This window comes from Miniopterus schreibersii (genome assembly GCF_964146895.1).
Source record: "Miniopterus schreibersii genome assembly, chromosome: 17".
Classification (NCBI taxonomy): domain Eukaryota; kingdom Metazoa; phylum Chordata; class Mammalia; order Chiroptera; family Miniopteridae; genus Miniopterus; species Miniopterus schreibersii.
The window spans coordinates 11,799,996-11,827,431 of NC_138117.1; the positions used below are offsets into that span (position 1 = coordinate 11,799,996).

General features: G+C 33.3%; 1 protein-coding gene across 1 annotated transcript in view; it reads right to left on the bottom strand.

Annotated features, from left to right (window-relative positions):
* CSMD3 (CUB and Sushi multiple domains 3) overlaps nucleotides 1-27,436 on the bottom strand; it is a gene marked incomplete at its 5' end in the record, with an annotated part of 553,604 nt that overhangs the window by 334,857 nt on the left and 191,311 nt on the right. The window contains 2 exons of the mRNA XM_081116493.1: nucleotides 6,607-6,694; nucleotides 14,429-14,506. Of these exons, the coding sequence (XP_080972619.1) occupies nucleotides 6,607-6,694; nucleotides 14,429-14,506 (166 nt within the window). The remainder of the gene's footprint in view (nucleotides 1-6,606; nucleotides 6,695-14,428; nucleotides 14,507-27,436) is intronic.

The following is a 27,436-nucleotide window of genomic DNA, read 5'->3' on the forward strand; positions in this document are numbered from 1 at the left end:
GTGTTATTGCCAATAGTCCTTCACTCTGTGTTAGTTTCCCATTTCTGTTCTTGATTCCTTGCCATCTATCCTTAAACAGCATCCTTGGCAATCTGTTTTAGAAAATGGCTCAAAGCATGCCATTCCCGTGCGTCAAACCTTCTAACGCTTCCCCGTTTCTTTCTTTTCTCCTTCAATCTCTGCTCTTTAGCTCCATTGACTTCTGTGCTCTGGCTTGAAAATAGTAAGGATGCACTTGCCTCAGGGTCTCTTTTTTAAAATTTATCTTTATTGTTGAAAGTATTACAGATATTCCCTTCTTTCCCCATTGACGCCCTCCACCCTGCACCCACTCCCGCCCCAGGCCTTCACCACACTATTGTCAGTGTCCATGGGCTATGCATATATACATATAAGTTCTTTGATTAATCTCTCCCCACCTACTCCCCCCTCCCACCTTCCCTCTGAGACCCCTCAGTCTGTTCCATGCTTCTATGTCTCTGGATCTATTTTGTTCACCAGTTCATTGTGTTTATTAGATTCCACATATAAGTGAGATCATTTCTCTGCCTGGCTTATTTCCCTTAGCATAATACTCTTCAGGTCCCTCCATGCTGTCCCAAAGGGTACGAGATCCTTCTTCTTTACAGCTGCATAGTATTCCGTGGTGTAAAAGTCCCACAGCTGTTTTATCCACTCATCTACTCAGGGTCTTTACATTGCTCTTATATCAGTCTGAAAAATGCTCAGTCCATTCTGTCACATCCTTATTTCTGCATTTTTTTCACATGTCACCTTATTCATAAGATACTCCTTGACTACTCTCTATAAAACAGCTACTCCTATTCCATAATATGCCATGTTATTTCCTTTACACGATCTGATATGTTGTGCATTTGTCTACTGATTGCATCTCTCATCCTACTAGAAAAACTCCCAGCACTTACCTATTTTGTTTCCCAACCTCTCAAATATATCCTGCATACAGTGAATTGTGAAATATGTATGTGTATACATATATACATTTTTTAAGTGAATAAATGCTCTTTATAATATATATAATAATCAAAATATCTATTTTTAATATCCTATCTCTATAATTGGACAAAATTATTCTTGGATAAACTGCCTTCTCAAGGCTATTTAAATGGTTTATAATCCACATGCACTCAGCTCTCACCACCAGACACATTTGCTGTGTTCCAGAAACAGCAAAGCAAGTAATGTGATTAGAGTACAGCAAATGAAAAAGACAGGGGTATAAAATTAAGTTAAGGAAGCAATTAGAGATTGGGGTCAGATCATTTATGAATTTGCAGGCCATGGTAAGTATTTTAACCTTTACTCTGAGGGAATTGGGCAGTTATTGTAGGACCGACCGAGGGCCAAAGGAATCACATTATGCAACTTTATGTTTCAAAGTGATAATATTGGCTGCTGAGTAAAGAATAAACTTGAAGGGGGCAAAGGTAGAGTCCGGGGGAGTGGTTAACAATCTATCGCGGTAATGTGAACTCTCATTGAGAAGATATGATGGTGACTTGTACTGCTGAGGTAGTTTTCAGAAACTAATATATATAGCCTTAGTATAGGATAGGCCTGCTCCACAGAAGTAATTTTCATTACTACTTTCTCACTAAATGAATTAATGATTCTGTCAAGGTCACTCTATTTGTCACATGATTATGATACTTTTCTTTAACCAGGCTCTTCTTGCTAAAAATAATAAATTGCATCTTGTAACAAGTGTCTGTTTGTTTCTTTTGATTATAGCAAACTAAGTCACTTACCCTGAAGACAGACAACTGGCAATAACAGACAACTGAGTGCAGTGCTGCTACACCAGAGACTGGCCAGGTATCTGCCTCAAATCCCCTCCCCTCCACCCGAAGTTTAACAATCTCGACAATGTTTTCTTCATTCAATACTCTAGGAAAGTAGTTTAGAACTGCAGTTAAGAGTTTGAGCTGCAGAGTCAGAGAGATCTTTCAAATCCTACCTCTTCCCTTCCTCAGCTTTATGGCTCCGAGAAAATAAAAATCTCTCCAAGCTCCCTCATCTGCTATGATCACATAATGAAATATAATTTATAAAGGACACAGGGCTCAACACATATTGAACACTGAATTATTTCCCTCAAACAGGAAAAAATTGTGAAAGCCATTAATTTATTCCTCACTATCGAAAGACGCTTTATTTGTGACCTGCAAGCACCACCATCCAGGATCACAGCTAAACTTCAAAATATTCTAGACCAAAAGTATAAAAGTGCTAAACAGCACAGAGGGGACAAAAACCAATGAAAGAACCAGTCTTTTCAGGAGACTTGAGGCTCAATAATATCCAGGACATGAGGACCATGAACAAATGCCTCCTTCTCTTTTCATGTTCTAATTTAATATTTGAATCTAACTTAAAGGAAACTTACAACTAAATTTTGTCAAAAATATATATTTTTAGGAATGTATTTACTTATACTATGGTATCAATAAAGACAAGCTGTACTCACTGTAATTTCTCTGAAGAGTCACCTGCCCCGCCTAGCTAAAAAATACTTCCCACTTTAGTAGTTACTCAATTTGATAGTACATCCCCAAATAAATGATGGAACACAGTTTTGATTTAAAAGTATCAAATCATCGAGCATATGATGTGCAGTGACGCAGTTTGGAAAACAAGTGTTCATCTTCGCCGTGATTACGCTGGCCTGTTTAAGTGCCATTATCGTTTTTAAAAGCTAAACTTGTTGTTACAAATACACTATAGCATCAAAGCTCAGTGAATGAAGATTTAAATTTTTCAAAATCTATAACATTTCACCTATTTTAACACAAGACAGCTAATATAATTTTATTTACATAAATAAAAAAAAATAAGAACTGATAGAGAGATAGGAAGAACAAATCATGGCCGTTGGGTTAGAGGAGAAGACTTAAGAAATAAGGAGCACGGAATCTTGAAAGCAGGACGTCAAGAGTGAATTTGCATTTAATTATTTTTTTTCCAGTTTTTGTTTTTTGTTTTATTTAAAGGTGAAGATAATGTCCTGACAGATGCAGACATTCCTCACTAAAGCAGATGTATATTTTCCAGAACTATCACTGTACAAGTAGAAATTACCCAGGAATGAAGAATGACCTAAAAATTAAGGAATCTGCAAATCATTTTTAAAGTAATATATATATATATATATATATATATATATATATATATATATATATAACATGCAGAAAATAAGCATCAAAATGACCTCTAAATACCAGTTTAATATCTTTGAAAATCAAATGATTCTCTGAATGTATTTACATTAGTCAGAGAGGAATAAAGCAATTGAAGTGGAGGTTTAAAGAGTTAAAGTAGAAAGATATTCCAGAGGCATAGATGATCTACTCTTGCAGCAGTTACGAATATCATTTATTCTGTCATCAAACAAATTAAACTACGCAAGGTGTTTTGTGGGTAATATTTAAAGTGCAAAGAGGACTACACAGAGCAACTACCTCACTGCTGGCAAATGTTCAATGTGTTACAGATTGGAAGGACAGCTAAGATTGAACATTGACTACCACGTGCAATATTTATACCTTCAAAGCTATATAGAGATGCTGACAATCGATAATAAATTATTGCAAATGTTAGTAAAGCAAACTTAGCATATTAAGTTGCTACTGCCACATTAAGCCTATGACATAAAATAAACTCAATTTTTCACATTTAGCTTACCAGCATTACAGTCCATTGAGGAAAATTCCAAGTAGATTGGATTTGATTATCTCTAGTTGCATTATAGCTGTAACATTTCATGAATCAATCTGCTCTTTATTAAAGTAAATCTGCCAAAACAAATATACCTCAAATACTTCATCCTAAGTCATATTTCCTAAAAGTACTATCAGTTTAGATAACATAATTGGAGTAACTTTCAAAAATCTAGTCTTGCTATTGCTTCTATATAGTTATACATCTCAAAATAGATGTTTTTTTAAAAATAAGAGCAAGTTTTAATATTGTAATATTGCCCTCAACAATCTGAGCCCCAAACAACAACAGCACCTTTATGCTTTCATTGATCTTTGTTTTCAGATGTAGGTAATAGGTCTTTTAAAGAATCTTCTAAGGAGCTCAGAAAAAGCTTTCCATATGGTCAATAACAATATGATAAATCTTAACTGCACCGGTCTTAACACATAACATAACAGGACAGTTGCAGGGCAGGTTTACCAAATTCAACTCAGTAACCTTTTCTTAAGCACCTAAGCTTTTTTGGCTTGGTGATGAAAAAATAATATGATATCTGCCTTCAAGAAATAGAATAAATTCCAGATGGCAACAAGAGAACCACATAAGTGAGTATCATTTATGTTATATGAGCCAGGAGACCATTAGTACACATTATGGGAAACCAACGAAGGTAAAAATCCACTTGAAGAACGAATAGGATTGTTACTGGGAAGTATTGGCAGGTTCGTATTCTACAAAGAGAACAGCACATGCTGTATGACATATAAAGAGTGAAGGCATTTGGAAAAACCATTTGCCTTAAGCAACTGGCTAATTTAAGGGAATAGCATTTTTTTACATTTCTTTTTAAAAATACACATCATACAACTGAAATGACTTATTTTCTGTAAGAGGAATGTTTGGCTTTCTGTAACACAATGTGGCTGAGTTAAATTATAATGTCAGATAGTTGAGTCTGGACTGTATTAAGCAGGAACTTAAGGGCTAGAATGCAAATGTGTAAGAAGAAGAAAAGCAGACCAAGTAGCAAGCTATGAGCCCTAGGCTCAGGGTCTGTCTTTACCATTGCTAAGTATGCAAACTTCTTGTGTACTGGTGCACTTGTCAGCAAAATAGAAATACTGACACATAGAATGTTTTAATAAGAGTGGGACCTTTTTTAAAATTAGGTGAGCTCCCACCCTGACATTTTAATTCTAACAGAACGTTTTTAATTTTATTTTTTACTTTAAAGTATTTTTCTAAATTCGTGATTACATCTGCACGTGTTCATTTAATTGTTTATTATTTTCCTGCCTTTAAATTCTAAGAACTACGGAAGGCATGTGCTGTCTGCCTGTGTGTGTTTTGTCAGTTTCTAGTACAAGGCCAGGCACATAACGGGCAAACAGTAACTAAATGTGGATAAAGAATATATAAATGTTTTCTGTATTTCTCCTCCTGCCTATATCAGATTCTAGTAATGCTTTAGGACACAGTTCAACGTTAGCATTCTGTGACCCTTATCTCCTAGACTCCAAAAACCCATATCTTGTCTGTGCTGCCATAATATTTCATACATGCTTAAGTGATAACGACCATATCGCATCATAGTCTGGTTTGGGCTTTTAGATGCCCTAACATCTATCATAGTGCTTGAAACATGATTAAAAGATAATCTTAAGACTTGAAACCCACTACAGTTGATGGTATTTAACTCACTGTATTACTTTTATATTAAGTCTATTTCCAATAAACCACATATTTTTGCAAATAGCGGGGCCAAGTAAATATTAATATTAATAAAAATCATTTTATATGTTATATCATACATAATAGCAGTTAGCATTGAGTACTTATTTTGTCTCAAACTCTACGATTACTACCATGAATGGATACGTTATCTCATGTAATCTTCCCCTCAAACACTATGTTTGTTTTCAGATCTGAGGACAGAAACTCTTGGAGAAGACAAGATGGTTTATGGCAAGGATGGGATTTGAATGAAGTTTGACTTAAAAGCATAATGTAATATAGTGATCAAAAGGTCAGGTTTCAGATACATAGTGTAATGAGTTCAAATTCAAATCCCATCTAATTATTAGCTGGGTAAACAGAGCTTCATTTTTTTCATTTGTAAAGAGGAGCAAAATAATAAATACATGACAACTTCTTTCTAATAAAGAAGACATGTAAACTGCTTATCATTTTATAGTCTATAAACTATCACTTTTAATATCAAAGCCAAGAGATTTCATTGATTTTTAATAAGTCACAGCATCATTTAGTATTTTATATATTTTTAAATATCTTTTATCTATTAAATGCTATAGAGGACTACTGAAAATTCAAGATTTAAACAATATTACTTATTATTAGTAATGCAAAATAATGGCTACCATATAGATGATATACACTCTCCAGGTTGTTAGTAAACTTAATTTAAAACTAATACAATTAATACTCTTTTAAGATGGAGATAAAACATATTCAAGTTATGTTTATGCAAGCAGTACCTCATTTGAAACATGCCATCACATGTGATAGATCTGACTTACCTGTTACAGGAGGGGAAATTCAAACAAACAGAACTAAGTGAGACTTACCAAAGATCAGACAACTAATAAGCAGTAGAATTCAAATTCAAATTCATGTCTTTTAAATCCAAATCCTATGATTTTCACTTAGTACACGATGAGAAATTAATCATGTAAACTCCAAAAGTGCTCTTTGATGTTATTTAATTTGACTTTAAAATAATGACATTATTAACAGTAACACATCAATGGAATCTAGCTGCCACAGTTGTAAGTCACCATGCTTCATCTCCATATTATTAGTTATTTTTAAAATTTAAATTAAAATAAACATTAACAAAATAATGAAATAAGCAATTTAAAATATTACCTAAAATCTGATCCAACTCTCTTCCCATTTTCTGGTTCACCTGGATCTGGGCATAAATTGGAAGCTGTTTTAATACCTCCCTCATTTACTGTAACAACAGAAAAAAGAAAAGAGAAAGAATCAAAACCTATATAATTAGAAAATTAAGGATACTGATTTTAAAATGTACATAAAATACATTTTTTATTTTGTTATTATAGTTTAAATATAGAAATTTAAAATTAATTATATAACCTGGTAATGAATACAAAAACAATGTTCTTGTGGACCTATAAATAATTAAGTTTGATGTTCATATGTCAATGACATACAATTGTGATATTAAAACATCAATAGTTAATACTTTTTTTTTTTTAATTACTATTAAACTGTAAAGTCTCTGGAAATGCATTTCCAGGGTATCAGTGCCAGAGTGTCCGTTAATTATTGGCAGTCAGAAGTCGTCACCAGTTATAACAGTATGATTTGGGTACGTGTTATTTTTAAAGTTGCAACAGAAAAATAAGACACTATGGAAAACGTTTAAGGTTATTAGCACTCGTATATGGTCTATAAGAAAGCAATTTAGTCTACAAATGTCAAAGTAAAGCTATGGTGCAAGTTACCAAGCATGTTCTAGAATTACGATATAACCCTGAAAACCAAAACAATGACTTTACCTTCTAGCAATTTGCACGACTATGTTTTACTTAGCCACTGTATACGTTTTCAGTATTTTCCTCAGCACCCCAAGTTAATGAAATATTAATTAATATGCTCAGTGAATGTGATCACATTGATAAATAAGTTCCCAAGATAGATTTTTAAACTGGAAGATTATTAAACCAAGTAGTTCTACAATATCTGAGAGCTACTGTTTCACAGATTCAATTGTATAGTAAACTGGAGAATGATTTCTATTTTGCTTGTCATCAATTTATCTGCTCTGCTTCAGGTGGTAAACTCACAGTGCAATACTCAGATGATGGGCTATAGAACTGTACCCTTGAAATTTATATAATTTTATTAACCAGTGTCACCCCAATAAATTTAATTTTTTTAAAAAAGAAAAGAATAGTATCTGAGAAGAGTTTCAGAAAATAAAATATATAAACCTTGCAATGGTTCTCATCTTACACATGAATTAGAATCACTGTGGAGCTATCTTTAAATAATAAAGATGCCTACTTCTACCTCTAGATATTCTAAAGTATTTAGTCTATGGCAGGACCCTGTGCATCAGTTTTTGTTTGTTTGCTTTTGTTTTTTTAATAATCTCAAAATGATTTTAATGTAAAGTTAGTGTTTAGAACCACTGGGTCCCTGGTTAGTTCAGGCTAGTCGATGTGTTTAAATTGATTTATCAGATAGTAAGATAATTGTCAGATGATGACCCAACAGTCATGGCTCTAATAAAGTTGTCATATTTTCTATTGGATATTAAATTTTACTTTTGTACCCTTTATTCTATAAAAATCACTTTCCAAAATAGCCCCAACAATAGCCCCTCTTATTGCTGACTTTATTACATATTCACTGGTCCATGCAAAGCATGTAATATTTATCCTTTCCTTGGTCTGCTGACTTGCTATTTAATTCCATTTTACCTGTCTGTCTGTTTGTTTGCTTACTGTGTGTGTGTTTTGCTTGGTGTGTGTCTGTGTGTGTGTGGTCATTCTATTACTTTTGCTGATATCATAGATAGTGGACAAATTCAAAGGCACTGACCCACAGTTATCCATAGTTCATATTTCCCTCATAGCCTGAAAAATCACCTCTTCGCTAATGACTTCCTTCTACTCTATGGTTTTGTCATGTTTTCCAAGTTCCTTACTTGTTCCTTCAGTGGTTCACTAAACCAACAAAATTCTTATTGTCATCTCATGTGCATGCTCAAATCCAACCCAATCACAATGCTTTTGTGACTCCATTATTACTCATCTCCAATCCATCTTGAATATTAGAGCACTAAACTTCCTCAAATGCAATTTTTATGACTGTTCAAGTCTCTTCTTATTCTGGATTTCTAGTATATCAATTATATTTTCCACTAGTCATCAACAGGCATCCATAATTCAAGTGCAACTGATTCTTTATTATTCTGCAATTTTATTGGTTAGCCTTGCTCAGTCCATGCTTTGTGTTTTCTCCATGTCTCTATGTTTTTCCTTTCTTCCACTTTATCAAAATCCTATTTAATTTTCAAGACTCAACTCAAGCACCACTTTTTACAAACTACAATCTCTCATTTTTTCAGGTTATTCAAATTCCTCTTTTTATATAACATGGAAAATTTTATACTTAATTTTAAAATTATTTTATCATATTATAAAAGGGTAGTTTCACATTCTATAGTCATATGTACAAAGTATTATATCCTTGATAAAGGGGAAAACATAATTATTTTAATATATCCACAATGCCTAAATAGGAGTTAACAACGTAATTGTAAATATGTCCCAGTTGTTTGATTAATGACTATACCTTGCATATTGTTTTCAATGAGTCAAGTATTCTCTATGGGAATCACTTTCTTGTCTACTTTAAATGGTTTTTGTAAATATTATAGTATGTTTTATTAAAATGTGACCTTTTTAACATGGGATCGAGATAAGGAAAATAAATGGTATGAGTACACTTACCTACTTTATTATATTACAATATATAACAGATTATAGATTAATCTAGAAGTACTTTATCAATACATTATTAGAAATAAAAATAATGAAACATACATTTTTTCCATTTCTTCATCATTATTGCCTCAAAAAGTAAGCCTAGGTTATATGAATTTTTACAATAGCTAACACCTACGTGACACTAACTATGTGTCAGAAACTATTTTACATCTAATTTACACATATCAACTCATTTAATCTTCACAACAATCTTAAGAGTAGCTACTATTATACACTTCCTTCAGGTGAGAAAACTGAGGCATGAAGAGGTTATAACTGTTTCCAAAATCATATAGTTAATGCTTTAGTCTAGGTTTAAACCTTAGCAGATTGATTAAAGAAATTCTTTTCTTAACCCTTGAGCCCTATATCCTGTGTAAGAATCTCACCAGGTCAAAACCACATCATTAATTAAAATTCAAAACACTTTCCAGGCATTTTATCTTAAAATGCAGAGCATAGTTATTACTTTCACCATTTTCACGTAGTTAATCCCAGGTCTTATGATTTTAATTGTCAGATTATTTGTGTCTTTTTGGAACTGTTTAGACCACTATTTTTGGGCATCTACAATGTGGGAAAGACTTCCCAATTTAAAATGCAAACATAACAGGAGGACTTCTGCATGATAAATGTATTTAATGTCCATTAATTAAAAACATTTGAAATAAAAAAATAAAGAACAAAATGTATAATCGCTTATTTCTCTGATATTTAGATATTTCATAACCTGTAGCTAGTGATGCCAGGGTGTTCAAATGAAGTCAGCATCCATTTAATCAGCTGCTTCCGGGGCATAATGCTACAAGCAACTGACTAGATTGATCACTTTTACTTCCTGCAGACAGGTACGAACGTCAGCATTGCGTAAAAGTTCAAATACACGGACAGGTTGCTGCCTCTTAAAAAGAGCATCACTGTGAGTTATACCCTTTTGCTCTGATCTTTAAGGATATTGTTATTATTATTATTATTATTATTTCAACATGAGTCTTTTCCCCCAGACATCTGTGGAAGAGAGAGAGGGCAAAGCTGACAGCATTTTAAAAATTAAATAAATTGTCATTTCTTATAACATTGAAGTATCTTTATTATATGTATTTATAAAATAGGCTACAGGAATCTTAATTTAATATATTGCATGTTCTAGCTTGAAAACACTATATAATTAGTCAACATCAAAATATAATATTGTTATTATAAGCAAGTCTTCTGAGTCTTCTAATATTATTTAGCACATAATCTACTCTAAAAATGAGAAATAAGTAGATTCTGACTAAAAGTCACCTCCATAATATCTCATCCAACTAATTACATTGCTACATTTCTTAAACATTTTTAATATTAGGTTTAAATTTTGTATGCCTTGTTATAAAAAAACAGTGCTTTTGAATATTGTTCTGAACTCAAGCACCAGGGATGTTGACAGAATGTTACTTTACACTAGCTTTGTTATACACAAAGGTGCCTTGTAACTCATTTAGCTTCTGGTAAAATTTTAGATCCTTGCCAGCTGAGACTGTCCTTTAGTCATTCACTCTTTCACCTTCTAGCATGGTGCTGCCATGGAGAAGGAGCTCAGATAGAATTGTGGAATGAATGGATAATATGAATGAATGAAAGCATGGATTTGAAGAAGATGGAATTTGAAAAAAAATACATTTTGGAAAGCTCACATTTGCTTTATAATTACATCCGAATATTCTAGAAGAACTCAGTATAAAAGTTGGCAAGACTTCTAGTTCACTAAGTTCAACATTTTAAAATACAAAATTTTGTTTTTAGTGTTTTTTCTTTTGTTTTTTTTATTAGATTCCACATGAGTGAGATCATGTGATGTTTGTCTTTCTCTGACTGACTTATTTCACTTAGCATAATATTCTCCAGGTCCATCCATACTGTTCCAAAGGGGAAGAGAGCCTTTGTTTTCTCTCTCTTTTTAATAGGTTTAATCTTTATTGTTGGAAGTATTACAGATGTCCCCCTTTCCTCCCCTCCACCCTGCTCCTGCCTCCACCCCAGGCCTTCCCTACACGATCCTCTGTCCATGGGTTATACATCTATGCATATGAATTCTTTGGTTAATCTCTTCCAGCTCCCCCCTTCCCTCCGATGGATCCATCTGTTGCACATTTCAATGTCTCTGGATCTGTTTTGTACATCAGTTTATTTTGTTCATTAGATTCCACATATAAGCGAGATCGTGTGATACTTGGCTTTCTCTGACTGGCTTATTTCACTATTTTAAAATTTAAAAAATATATATGTTTTTCCTTTCTTGGCAAACCTACTCTTTTTGATGAAGAATAGCAAAGGATGGATAGAGACTATTTAATTTCACTCATTAAAGTTAGAAACAGAATCAGAGTCATTTAAACAACCAAATGCTCTCCATGAAGACTACCTGCAGATTCCTGCATCTCTTATTAATTTGTTTCTTAGTTAAGCTACAAAGGTGCTATTGTGGGAAGACAGCCTTTGGCAATATCTGCAGTTGGAGTCCTCCACAATTATGCTCGTTCCTGGCAGTTCCAGTAGCAGACTGATTGCTTTCACAAAGACCACAAACTTTGTTATTTCTTGTTTTTTCATTTGAAATGTGAGTGTTAGATAAAAATGTCTCCTTTTAAAATCATTTGACCCTGTGTTAAATAAATGATCTCAAGGAAATGAAGCCCCAAATGCTTATTTGATAATAGGTATGTAATAATGATAAAATTAAAATGATATAACCCTTTTCTCTAAATAACAATATTGAACATTTTTTGAAACTAGTTATTAAATATTTGAGAAAAAATTGTAGTAAAATAAATTTAAAATAATGCTGACTTGTAATTTTGTGACTACGAAAAAATTGCCATAATTTGTTTTGAATGAAGTGGGATTATTCATAGTCAAAAATAAAAATAAATAAGTATAAGATAATTTTTCTTCTCACATAAAATGCAACAGATAAATGCAAAATCTGTTATAAAATTATTAAGAAAATTAACATTTTTTTCATAGTAACTTTTTTTGGCCTATTAACTTTCTTGATAATTTTAAAGCAAATATTCTTTAGACAATTTTTTTTTTTAAATCCAGGTTACCCCCTTCCCCAGGATACACTGTTATATCTGTTTTCTTTTGTGATCCCCCTCATAACCCACGTACAAAACCAATGAGCAAAATACATATGCCCACTAAGGCAATACACCAAGTATAGGGAGTTACATACATCTTAATGCCTTAATAAATCTAATATATTTCAGCATAAATAGCTGAATTTTCTAGGATATCTAAAAGTGTGAAGCATGCAGCATATAAAATAACATTAGTGCAGCCAAAATGAGGAAAAGGTGAAAGAGCCATAGCTTATAATTCCACCAACAATTCTAAAATAATTATATTGGCTAGAAAAAATATTAGAAATAAAGGTAGTAAATCTAATGTTTAAGACTATAAACATTTAGCCTTTATTTCCTGTTGACATGATGAAATTTAGTATGTCAGAATAATTGCATCTGACTTTTTTCTGTTTATATTTTCTACTATAGGAAAAGTATATTTCCAAAATGTATTAAAGAATTAATGAAAAATACTGTACCACTATTTGTTTTTCCTAAAAACTGGCATATCAATCTTGAAAATATGTTTTAAACCAAAAAATATAACAAGAAATCATAATTACAGAGCTAAATACTTTAAAATGAAGTGTTTAGTGCTTTCCAAATAGGTAACCCAGTTTGATCAAGAATTTCCAACAGGTATCTGACATTTTTGGTTTAGTATTTTCAAATCTAACAAAATGTAAAAATCATATTTTAAAATTATGTCACTTAAAATTTTTTGATAACATACGGCCTCCAAATTTGTTTCTCGATAGCTAATGTAAATGCTCAATTTGTGTCATTTTATGTTATATAAAGAAATCAATGGACATGTAGGTAAAATACTTTTCTGATATAATAAATGAATTTTTATTTATTTATTTTTTTAAATATATCTTTATTGATTTCAGAGAGAGGAAGGGAGAGGGAGAGATAGAAGCATCATTGATGAGAGAGTCATTGATTGGCTGCAGCCCGCAACCCGGGCATGTGCCCTGACGGGGAATCGAACCCCAATCGCCTGGATCCCAGGTCGATGCTCAACTGATGAGCCACGCCCAGTCGGACAATAAATGAATTTTTAAAGAAATAGTTATAGCCCAGCCAGGTGTGGGTCGGCGGTTGAGCATCGACCTAGGATCCAGGCACTCGGGGTTCGATTCCCGGTCAGGGCACATGCCCGGGTTGCGGGCTCGATCAATGACTCTCATCATTGATGTTTCTCCCTCTCTCTCCCTCTCCTTTCCTCTCTCTGAAATCAATAAAGATATATTAAAAAAAAAACAACTTATTTTATCGGATGATTTCTAATTAAATAAAAAATAATCCTAAAATATATACTCTTGTTAAAAATAACATTATTTGCAAGAACTAATCTTATTTACTAGCAACATGTTAATTTACAAGTCATATGTGTCATAAATGGCTTCTTTCAAAATATACAATACCTATCTGTATGAACAGGTCAGAAATTTCTACAAACTGCTATTATATTATAAAAATGCATACCTCTCCTAAAAATATTAGGTTTGTGTATGACAATATGGATGAATGCACTAATTCAGTGATTCTAATCGGATTCATGGATAAACTTAATAATTAATTCACAAAAGACTACTGAGTTAAAAGGTTTAGATATTTAAACTCAAATTAAGAATATCTTTTTTGCTTAAATGAAAAGTTGCTATTAAAATTTTTTTTCCTTAGAAAAAATAATTATGTTGAAATTTAGATATGCTCAAACAAAAATTCCTACAAGAAACCACCAACTTGAGGAATTTCACTCTTTTTTTTTAACCTTACATCCTGGAATTACAAAACTAGAATATTATCAGATCACTAAATCAAGAGAGTTTGTTTACCTTTTGAAATAAGCTGGGCTTGGGAGTTTACCATATTAATCCATTAATTCAATACACATTTAAATACAAGAAGATATTGAATAATAATCATGCATGTTATATAGTATTAATGCAGTTAATCTGGTAAATATACAATTTTATAAAACACACAAACAACACAGACATCACAAACTTCACTCTTGCACTAGAGAAAGTAACAAAAGAGTACACTCACAGATAGAAAACTTGTTGCTGTTGTCTTTCCCTGGAAACAATTTAAATCCTCTAGATTTAAAATCTATGGCCTTTTTCACTAGTTAAGAAAACAAACAAAAACATGTATCAGGATATACAACTTTAAAATGAAATTCAAGTTAACAAATTTTGTTAGCATGGATTTATGCAAGTTAAAAAAAAAAAAAACCTGCTTTCTTAAGCCTGATATAGGGCACCCAGAAGGAAATTTTAAAAAAAGAAAAATTAGCAATATAATCACTAAGTAGTAAAATATCAAGCAGTAAAGAAGGATTTTAAGTATTCTATGGGGAGAATCCTGCATATATGTGTAGGTATTTTTTGATAGTCTTCAAGTTTTTTTATGAGAGTAAAGCATTAACACTTTATCATAATCCACTTGAATTCATCAAATTTTATGTATTAAACTGAAAAAATTAAAATACTAAGAATGAACTTGGTCTTTAAAATAAACTAATGTATTTTTTAGGTAATTTAGCCTACCTGAAATGTTAGGACACATTTAATAAAATGGTATAACTAGAAAAGTTAAAATACATTTTAACATTTCTGCCAATAACCATTTCCTTTCATAGTCATTGCTTTTGACAATATGATTGATATCATCAGTCCCTACTGTTAAAAATTTGTGAAAGTGAATTACAGCTATTGGAGTTTATCTAGGCTATCTACTACTCTTTATGATATGATAATATTGGAAATCAATATCAGAAGAGGGTGGACTAATTCACTGTGCACTGTGTTAAAATACATGTGACTGGATTTGCTTTAAAAAAATTCAATGAGGTAACTTAAAATATTTTAAAAGCATTTTTTAAAGTACTTTGGATAAAATAAAGAAACATTTACTTTTAAGTATAAATTATTTGAATAGCTAAAGCGGCTATATCATTTTTCTAAACTAATAAACCATAGTTCAGAACACTAAATTTTTAATGACATCAAGTAAAATGAAGGAAATCTATTTAATTGAAACCACACTAATTAACACAGTTATGCAATCTATCTAATGAGATATTTAAATATTAATTATTTTCTTTTAAAAAGCCCATCATGAACAAGAATGCAAGGGATATTGTTTACTTCCTCAATTATAACTTAGAGTTTTTACATACTGCTCTTTATGAGGCTTACAGGTGGGACAATGGGCTATGACAATAGGCAATTAGGTTTTATTCACGTCACGAATGAGCGAAAAGCAACACTGCTTTTTGTCAATTTACAATGACCATTTCACTAATTGCGACTTGTCATTTTACCCAATAGTGGATATTTTAATAGTTTTGAAACAGTATATGGTGCTTTTTTGTTTGTTTGTTTTCTTGTTAATATCTTCAAAAGCAGAAAGGTAGATACAGGGTCTGAGATGGTTTACCAGAATATATAGTTAAGAACTATCTTTACATACTACGTATTTAAAAAAAAAAAAGCAAAATAGTCATTAGAGGAGGATTTTAAAGAGACCTGATTCTTAGCAAGTATCAGTTGTGTGATTTTAAACAAAAATCTGCCTTTTTACCTTGGTCTCTTCTCTCTTTTTTTTTTTTTTTAATAATTTTTATTTTTTGTTAACCCTCACCCTAGGATATTTTTTCTACTGATTGTTTAGAGAGAGTGGAAGCTCCCTTCCAGGGCTGGGGGTGAGAGACAGAGACATCAACTGGTTGCCTCCTGCATGTTCTGGTCAGGCCGGGATCTACGGGGCCAGGATCAAACCCGCAGCCCAGATACGTGCCCTTGACTGGGAATCGCACCCGTGGCCCTTCGGTGCTCAGGCCCATGCTCTAACCATTGAGTACACTGCCAGGGCTTGGTCTGTTCTCTTAAAATAAGGAGCTAGGACTGAAGGACTGCTCAGTCTCTTTAAGTTTGAGATTATTTATGACCCTTATTTACAGTGAAAAAATGACTACTCTCAAGTTGTGCTTTTTGTTGCAATTCTCTCTCACATGCCCACGCTCACGGTAACCTAAAGTTTAGTTCTACTGGAGTTTTCAATTGCTCTAAATTTTGTTTCTGCCACTTGTCAATTTTCGGGCTGTCTTAAAATACCTTTTAACCAAATTTGCATTTTGCATTTTGAAGCATAATTCTAGATTCTCCCTATTTGAACATGAATTATAAGTAGGAACTCTACCTCTACTTTTTGCTGCATTTTAAGATTTTAAGTATTACAAATTTTAAGATTTTATTTTAAGTATTACAAATGAGTCTAAAGGTTTCAAGGAACTTTCAACACAAATCTGTGAGTCTTAAAAAATAAATAAAAATTTTTTAAAAAGGCTGTAAGCCCACAGAAGAAAAGTCCATATGTAGATTGAATTGACTGTGTTACTTTTTATTTAGGAGAAAGTGGATGGACTAAATAACCAGTTGAAAATCACACAAGTATCTGAATAAAGACTCTAGAATTTGAATATAGGTTTTCTTTTCTCCCAGAAATGAAACTAGCTCAGGAATCCATAACACTTAGGTAGATACTGAAAGATGTACCTGCAATACTTGGAGTAACAGGTCTTAGTTACCGTGTGCCGTGAAGTGTCAGGACGAAAAATGTGGGGGTTTTATATTCTTTTTGCAGATTCTTATAATTAGTAAATAAAATTACTACATAGCAAGAGTTACCATTGGTAGGTTCACGGATACTTTTAACACCTTTAAGACTATCTCAGACTTCCATTTTATTGTTTTAATTCTCACTTTCTGACATTTTCAAATAAACATTTTATTATCTTTAGTCCTGCAGTTAAATATGAAGGTCCCCTCCACTTGTGTCCTTAGGCCCTTTTTGTCTTGATATATGATATTCTTTTGAACAAAAATAGTTTTCTGTTTGCTTTGCTTATAATTTCTGTTTATCAATTAATTTTATCAAAGATAATTTCACTATAAAATGTAACATGAAAAATTACTAACGTTTTTTGGTGGGGGGATGCTTAGTATGGCCCTGATTTTCACATGGATGCCTTAGGGAATGTGAAGATTAGGCAGAGCTTCTCAAATGATCTCCACAACAAAAATATACCTGAACGTCTATTTTTAAAAATTCTTATTCAAGATAAATAAAGTAATTGTATGTCACATGTTCATTTTAAACTCAACCTCAGAGAGCACATATGTACACTATAATAGTGTCTCTAGCAAGACACTAATTGGGAAGGAAGTAACTGCTTAAACAATAGTGACCACCATTAATAAATATCATCAGACTTACGGCAATGGAACATAGTCTCCCATTACAAATTTCATTAGTCACACTAAGTAATTTTAAATGAAAATCCAGAAAAATTACTTTAATGCATAACAGTATTCCCTCATCCCTTCTGATCTTGGGTTATTCTATTTTATTCAAGCTCTTCCCTAGAATCTTGGTGTCATTACCTGGATTCTACTTAAGAACGCAGATGGGCTCTCACAGGGGTATCTGATGCAGGGTTAAATTCATGGCTACTGAAGTCAGCGAAGCGCGTGTCGTAACCCGCCTGGGTTCTATATTGCCACCTGCCTTTCCAGGTCCATTCTCCTCCTTGCTCTTTGTAGACAAGGTTCATCTCAATAGGCTACATCCTGCTACACAAACTGGCACTGCACTGGCACACGGGCATCCCCTGGGGGCTTGCTGGAAAAGGTGACTATCAAGCCCCTCCCCAGGCCTACCGAATGAGAATTTATGACATAACAAGATCCCCAGGTGATTCTTATGAACACTTAAGTGTGGAAAGCAGTAGACTCTATGGACAGACTCCCTTACCCCTGGAGAATCCCAGCAGGTGGATGGAGGATGGGAAGGAAGGAAGACCAAGATTACTCCACAGTGTCCCTCGTCATTACACGGCCTGCTGTTGACTAGGAGCCTTAACTGAAGGTAACTCGTCCTCTGAAGCCAGCCAACTATGCATATCTCTCTGTCTAACACCTCTCCCCCTTCATCCCAATGGGCTGGGAATGGCAACAGCCTGGCTGCTACTCCTCGAGGTTATAGCATGGTCCCTTGTGATCCTTTACATCACTCGTTTAGAAACAGTCCTTTTGTAAGTAAACCCTCCTTGAACAGCCCTTGTTCCATGGTTTCCTAATGGACTCCGGTGGATATACCCACTGGTACATAGGAATCATTAGAAGTTTGAGTTTTTAGGAACTATATTAAACATCTCTTAATTTATCCATAACCACTCTTATAATCTTCAAAAGACTACATCCAAGTAAAATTATAGGTGGCTGGTGCTCATCAATCTAACATGGGTCGCTTACTTGTTTCCTAGGAAAAGTTTTGAAGATCTATATCACCCATCTTTGCTCCTTTCTAGAAATCATCTCCCCAAGAAGCATAGGGAATTCACAAGGAAAAAGTAGATAAAAGGAAAGTCAAGTGAGTAGGCTGTGCTGAAGTTGGAGGGTAACTGTGTAAGGGTATAAATGGGAAGAAGACGTATGGGGCTAACAGAAACCAGAGATGAACTGAATGCTACACACTACTTTGGTAAAACTTATACATGAATTGAATATAAATCATACTAGATAGAATTGTATATATTAGTTCCACAACTTTCTATAAACATCACATTAAACTATGTATTTTTATTTCTAAGAAAATCAGTTACCTAAGACATTTAAAATTTGGAGCTAATCGTTTTCTTAATTTTTTACATATCCTTTCCCTTATGAGATTTTTATATAACTAAAACATACTTTTTTGTTGTAAAAGTGCCACAAGGGGGCAGTATCATTTATTGGTTATGTTTCTAAAGCACAGGTACTCTATGAAAACTATGTATTCAAAATGGGATTATTTCCCTCCTTTCTACAGATATAGAGAGCGGATAAGTAGAGCTCAAGGTCCTATATACAAATGTTAGTAAAACATGTTCGTTCATTGACTCCGAAACTTCAACCCCAGCATTTACATCACTCCCTGCCAGCACTGCACATACTCAATCAGAACTCCCAAGTGTACATCCAAGAAAACCACAAATAGATGGGTTACTGTACCTTATCCTCATTTCTTATTTTAAGGCAAAGCTAATAATATCAAAATTTAAGGAATCAACAATATCTGACTTTAAGCATGTTTTACTTAATATGAGTAGAACCAGTTTTACTATTTAAATTTAATGTTGAATAAAAGCACTGATTATGGACAGACAGTGCCAAGTTTAACCCCACAGCTTGAAGCCGCTTATATACATTATCTTAAAAGTGTGAAGAAATGAGCTTAAAAGGTTCAGCAAAAGCCAACTGCTACATGGAATTCAAATCATTATGTAGTCTTTTTAGTAAATCGTCCTTGCTTGCATTTCTTTCTCATGGGAAAGTTCAGGAGAGTTGATGACTATTTTTCCTTTATGTAAGCCAAATAAAAGAAAAATTTTGAACCTCCCTGGGCTCTGGATAAAAACAATCTAGGAATTGTTGTCATCTTAATCCCATTTTGTATTGTGAAGAAATGTTGTTCGAAGAATATTTAAAGAGAAATCAAGCATCAACCCTAAAAAACTATAGCCCAAGACACAGAAATACAGTGTTTTAATTATGAATAGAAAAATGTCCTATGCCATGCACCCCAAATCTCACACCACGCGGTTCTGCCTCATATGAAGGCTTTGCTATTCCTAAAAGTTTAAAGCTTAATTGTGATTTCACTCAGTGCACAGCAGGGCAGCCATATGCTCTAGAACACTATCTGCAAGGGAAGCAGCTTGTTGCAAAAGTGGGTGAAAATGCCCTGAAATAATTCTGAACAAGATAAAAATGTCTCCAACATAGGACCATTTCTTCAGACTCCAAAAGGCAGAGGAGTTGGCTTTGGCACTAGCTTTGAACACAAATAGAATGTCTGGCCCCTTCAAAATATTTTTAAAAGGGAAAAGATTTAGAAGGCACAAACATCACATTCACTGTGACCATCTGATTCCAAGGTAAAATAATTAACTCCAGCAACGATTTGTGGAAATAGTTATGCTGTACATATTATTATTTCCCTTCTTTTAACCCATTCTCTAAAGAATGAGAAGTGGTGCCTTAAAGCAAGGAATAAACCGCCGAGATATCTGACTGATGGTTACTGGGGAGCATAGCGATGGGGTTGAAAATCTGAAAAATTGTTCATGAAATAAGGTCATTTTTCTAAGCTGATGGTTACAGTTAATGTTAAAATATATATGCTCCTTAAGACCTCCTCAAAGGAAGTCAAAAACACTGGTGAGCAGAAGTTCTTAATCTCTATGTAGGAGTAACCTAAAAGCATGACTTGAGAGGTAGCATTAGATAAAAATGTGAAAATCATTAACTTCAGATTTGTCATTGGTGAAAAAAATAAACTGTCATTGCTTAACACTGTCATAAAGGTTCTCAGGCATTCAGAGTATTTTTATCTAATACCTTTTGAAATTTCACAAATATGGGGAGAAAAATGGACATCTGTAATATTTTAAACAAAAATAAAATTTAAAAATTAAAATTAAAAAAAGAAAGAAAATAAATAAAATTGCACAAATATCTTCCCAAGTCAATTCTAACACTTCTTTGTCATTTTTCCCTAAAAGCAACTTATTCTACAAAATGTAAAATAGTTAGAAATTAGAAAACATATTTACTGTTATTAATGACACCATTTTGACAATTTCACAAATGTGATGAAATATGGTAGGAAAATAGAAAATGAGCATGATATTCAAACAATGATTATGTATTTAAATAATAAATTGGTACAATGAATTTTTAAATTACTACAGATATCAACATTGAACACAACTGTCCATAAAAATAGCATAGTTAGAAAGAAGTCATGAGAACTATAAAAAATGATATTGGTAAAGCATGCAACAGTCAATATTCCTATGCAGTAAATATGTATTTACCAGCATCAGAGTTCCTACATAAAATTAACAATTAATTTAATAAATTAGAGTATCTTACAAGAATTATATGGAACCAGATAACTTTTAAAAAGTTATAAACCCTCCATTCAGTTAATATTTATGCTGAACATGCATGAAAAATCAGTACATCGGTTAGTCTTATAAAGAAGGATCCAGGAATTCAATCAAGCAAGCAAATGCAGTTTCACCATTTGTATGAAATAGAAGATAATGCTTTAATTATTCAAAAATAAAATGTTTTGATTTGGCAATCAATTTTTGTATTTTACTTTTTTACTATATTTTGCTTCCATCTAACAGTTAGCCTTTTAGAAATTTGAAACATGGTAAGGAAAGGGAAACGAAATTCTTATTTTTTTTTGTTGTTATCTGATAATAGATTTAAAAAATAATTTTAAGGTAGAGAATTTAGGGTGAAAATGAAAAGTAATAAATTAGTTAAAATTTGACTTGGGAATGTTTACATCATTTATTCACATATTCATTTATCTTTTTCAGTAAAATTGTAACTAACATAATCAGTTCTGTGTTAAGTATTGACAGAGTTAATTACTGCTATTAAAGCTAATCAAGAAAATCCTTCTGCCCTAAGATATCCCTTCCACTCATGAGTTTCCTACCATTCAACCCATTCTTAGGGAGTTAACGTTTAGCTTTAGTATATTAGCTGAGATCATTGATCAATATTGTGATTATTTCAGTAGAGGACAAGTTCTCAGGGAGCCGGGCAGGGAGCAGGTCCTGTTTGATACAAATCGCTCACTCTGCATGTTAATCATCCTCATTTATGCTCTTACCCAGCATAACCCCTAATCTTGTTAGAAATGCAAAATTTCAGATTGCACCCCAATTCCAGCAAGTCACCCTCTGCCTTTGGGTAAGACAGCCCAGCGGGTTGTGTTCACACTGAAGTTTGAAAGAAGCAGAGTCTGACTATGTCTCCAAGTGCCTATCAACTCTTCATTTCTTGTCTGTGTACCTTACCAATTTGTCTACCTGCCTATAATTACTTATCATTGATTTTTTTATTTCTTGCTAAAATGACTTCTTTAAAAAAGTTGCATTAGATAATATCACTTCCCTATTAAAGCCCACCAATGGCTTCCTATCTCATTTAGATCAAGCTGAAGCTCTTTACCGAGGCCTCAGAGCCTACCTACATGGTCTGATTCTGCTCGTTTCCCAGCTCATCTCTGCCACTCCCCAATTCCACTGAGCTCCAAGTGCAAGTCTTGCTTTTCCTCAAGCAAAACTCAAGTTTTAATTTTCTGCATAGCTCTTGCTACCATCAGGTAGATACCTGTTTATTCTCTTGTAGTCTTTTTCTCCCCATATTAACATAAACTCAACTTAGCAAGGTCTACCTAATTTTGTCCAATGTTTTATAGTCAAGAATTGGAAGAGAGTCTGGCATGTAAATACACAACACATGTTTGTAGAAGAAATAAACAAATAAGAAAGGTAAGAAAAGGAAAGGAGGGGGGAAGGAGAAAAGAAACAGAATGAAAGAAAGGGAAGAAAAAATAAGGACAGAAAGAAAGAAAAAGGAAAGGGAGGGAGGGAGGGAGGGAGGGAGGGAGGGAAGGAAGGAAGGAAGGAAGGAAGGAAGGAAGGAAGGAAGGAAGGAAGGAAGGAAGGAAGGAAGGAAGGAAGGAAGGAAGGAAGGAAGGAAGGAAAGGAGTGGTAGGTCTTAAAGAAAATACCTCTTGTCTTGGACACTTCCTGGAAGGCAAGCTAGAATTAGATCCTAAAATGGAGAGTTTGGGGAATTTAAGGTACACATGTAGGCACTGAGCCCTGGGAGAAATATATATGTGGCTGAGTTCCCATCTACTGGGGTCAGAAGAGTGCCAATCTCTCATTTTCTTGATGGTAACATTGGCCACTTCTATGCTTATTTTAACAATGGCTATACAATTAGATAATCACAATAAGTTCTTGTCCGCTCAAACATTAAAAGGAAATAGATGATGATAAATACATTAATATACAATACCTCTGAATAGATTCATGGACAAAAAATAGAAAGTACAGCAACGCTCTGGCGAGTGTGGCTCACTGGTTAGAGCGTCGCCCACACATCAAGCGGCCTCAGGTCCAATTCCAGTAAAGGGCACTACCTGGGTTGCAGGTTCAACCCCCAGCCCAGACAGGGCACATGTGGGAGGCAATCAATCAATGTGTCTCTTTCACATACATGTTTTTCTCTCTCTCTGCCCACCCCACACTCTCTAAAAATCAATGGAAAGAATATCCTTGGGTGAGAATTAACATAACAAAACAAAACAAAAAGGTAGGGTAAAAATCATATTGTTGCAGGATTCTTTGATGCTCAAATGCTTTCTAAACACCCAAATTTTCCATCGAGCTATGCTTGACTATCCCATTAGTGATTTAGGAACTTACTGTATCTGACCCAAACTCACTGTGAGAAGAGCCTGCTTTATAGTAAACCACTTGCGTCGTCAGCGGTTCCACACAGTAAGTTCTACAACTAGGAACAGGTCTGACCCCTCTTACCTGTGACACCACGTCACACATTCGAAGACGCTGCTTAGAGCTCATCGCTGCTCCTCCGGCAGCAATCTCTCTCTCAGGACTGACCAACAAATTTCCCCTGTAGTCTCATCTCTACAACTTTTCCTTTTGCAATAGAAACCATGTCTTATACTTCTTTTGAATTCATCACACGCTTAGCACAAAGATACTGTGTTCAATAAAACCCTGATACTTAACATACCTATATCAGAAGCCACTAAGTGACCATCCATAAATTAACTTCCACATTATCATGTTTCTCATGATGACTTAAAAAAGAAGCTTTGAACTTACAAATTAATGCTCTATGGAAGCATTGATGGAATTTTTGAACACAGTATTAGTTTCTTGAAAACTGTTAAAAATATTTAAAAATATATTTTGCGCCCGGCCAGGCATGGCTCAGCGGTTAAGCATCGACCTAGGATCCAGACAATCAGGGTTTGATTCCCAGTCAGGGCACATGCCCGGGTTGCGGGCTGCAGCCGATCAATGACTCTCTCATCATTGACGTTTCTAGCTCTCTCGCTCCCTCTCCTTTCCTCTCTCTAAAATCAATAAAGATATATTAAAATATATATATATATATATTTTGCATGTAGCCAAAATAGCCTATCAGTGAAAGGTACATAGCAGGCACCCAAACACTGTTACTTCCACACAATAAAGTTGTTTTATATTGCAGTTGGTTTTTTTTTTTAACAAAGTTTTATCTATGATAGAATTTCCCTTCTGAAATAAACTGGTAATTTAGCATAGACGTGTGTCTGATAGTCTGCTGTCTTCCCATTTTTGTTGAGCAATGTAAATGTTCAGATGAACTTATTCAAAAAATATTGTTTATGATAAAAATAAAACAAAAACAAAAATAACTTCCTGCTTTTGTCTGGTTTAAAATCACTGGCCTAAAATGAACAAATAGTTCTATGCTGAATTAACCATTCTTACATAAGGTTGAAAATCACAAAAAGTTCTATTTAAAAACTGATGATTCAAGTAGGTTTTCTTTTAAGCTGCCCTTATTGGTGGTAGTGGGGTGGGTTCTACATCATGTTCAGTTTCAGTTAAACATAATTTTATGTTAGGTCATGAATTAAACTAAAACCCTGCTTAACCCTATGCATATGATCACTAGCTATTAAATATAACATGGACAGACTGACTACGCTACGTCAAAAGAAACAGCAGCAATGGCTATAAATGCTCATAACACATATTGGACTCCACAGCTGTTACAGTCATCTAAGTTAAATTTCCGCTACAAATAATAATAAAAAGTTTATAATTATATATATACTTTTCCAGAAGAATATGTCCACCTTTTGTACTTGAAAACAGAAACTACCAAGACTGCTCATTAACAGCTGACAGAACTTGTCCACACATTTAAAAAACTAGAAATGGCATTCTAGTACAATGCACAAGAAAAGCAATGTTAAAATAAATTATGTGGAGCAAAACACACTTTAATGATTATTTTTGAGATGGTATGACTATAAACTTCTAGAGGAAGAAAACCGTTTTGCTTATTACCTATATTACTTTAACCTTAATTTCACCTAATACAAGGCTTTGCATACATTTCACCCTGCTAACATTGAATAAGTGAAAGAATGAATGAACACGAGTCCAGCAATCTAAAGACCGAGTATTCATAAGACTCTGCCAGACCATAACTTCCTTTATAAAACAATGGTTATGTTAGATGATCTGAAAGATTCCATCTAATTCTAAGATATATAAATCTAGTAATATAGGGCACTTACAATTTTTAAATCACATTATTACATAGGGCCTGGTATTTTAAGACAACTTTGAGTTGAAATATCTTAGGGCTATAATACTGAAGTAATAGGTTTAGGGATTATTGGAAAAGGCATTTTATGTAAATATTAATAAATAATTGCAAAAGAGATCTTATAGTTAAGGCAACACATTATTCTGATAAAATTTTAAATATCACTAGATATTATGTTATTTAATTGTAAATATCTGGATAGCCTGTAAACCAAAACCATAATCGTTTTTAGGTGTATTTATATGAATATAAATCTTCATTTACACATAGTTAAGTACTTTGTTTATTTTGATGTGGAGTCATGCTATTTCTATTCAGCACTGGTACCTACTCAAAGCATTATTTATGCTTCTTAGCGACATAGACGGAACTTATTAGTTTGACATTTTATTCACCTTTCAAGAATTAAATATTCTCTGTGCAGCCACCCTTCACTTTACACTTAGAGGTAGCCGGTCCTTCTACTTTACTTCAATAATAGTTCAAAGGTACTGCTATGACAGGTTCTCATAGTAAATCTGTAATTACTCTTTTTCAAAAGTTATATAGACTTCTGGATGGCAAAGCCTGCACTGTTCATTGTTCTACCCACGCGACCCAGTACAGTGTCACGTTCACAACGAGTTAAAAGGTACTTGGTAATAATAATAAAAATAATAATGATGAGTGCTTGTTGAACACAAGGCAGCATCCATGCTACAGTTTTTCACACAACTACTTACGAGACACGTATTCTTAGTTAGAACTTGCAGCTTTGAGAGTTTAAAGGATTTGCTATGATACTATTTTACAGAAATGGAAATTGAACTCCAGTAGTTCACGTGACCTGCACAGGGTCTCACTCATAGTAGGTGGCAAAGTGAACTAAAATCCAGTCAATAAAAAACAAATTCTCATTCTGAGGACTATTGGAAACTGCTGTGTGGTGTTAACACACAGTTTAAAGAAGACCTAAACCAATATTATTTATTAGTATTTTAATTCCTCTTTTAATTCATTTTATTTCAATGTCAAAAGACTCTAAATGGTGAAAATTGGAAATGGTGTTCTTTTACTGAGAATAAGCAGAAAGCAAAAAAAAACAGACATTTTAAGAAGATAATTTTTTTAAAAAAAATAGTGCTATTTTAACCCTAGTACAATAAGAAAATTAGTTGGAATAAGTACCATAGAGAGAATTGAAAAGATCTTTGATAAATATTCCAAGTTTTTTTAGATTATTAAACTATGCAGCTATTATTTATAATAAACTAGTGACACTGATCTAAAATTTAATATGCCATAAATTAATACATAGATTTTCAGTCCACATTCACACACTAGTGACAAATACTATACGGAATTTCCATGTCCAGGTTTTCTTTGTGTCCATAGTGATATTGACAGAAACTGTAAGAACTTTATTTGCCTAGGGTGATTAATAATAAATTAGGAATTATTAATAATAAAAAAATCATAAAATCAAAGTTTAAGTGCAGTGTGAATAGAGAAAAGTGATGAAAAATACTAAATTATCACACAAGGGAAAAAACTATGGTTGGCAGTCATCAAAGAAACTTAGGCTACTGCACTGTTTTGTCATATAGAGTAATTAATTATAGTAAAATAACATTCACTTTATTACATTAATATTTATTCATATGAAATTCATTAACTATAGGTTTCCTGTGTTCAATTATAAATTTCCTTTGGCTTTATAAATGTGTAAGGGCTATGGGTAAGGTACTTATATCTAGTTTGAAGTGCTAATATAATAAAAGCAATGTATTATAGT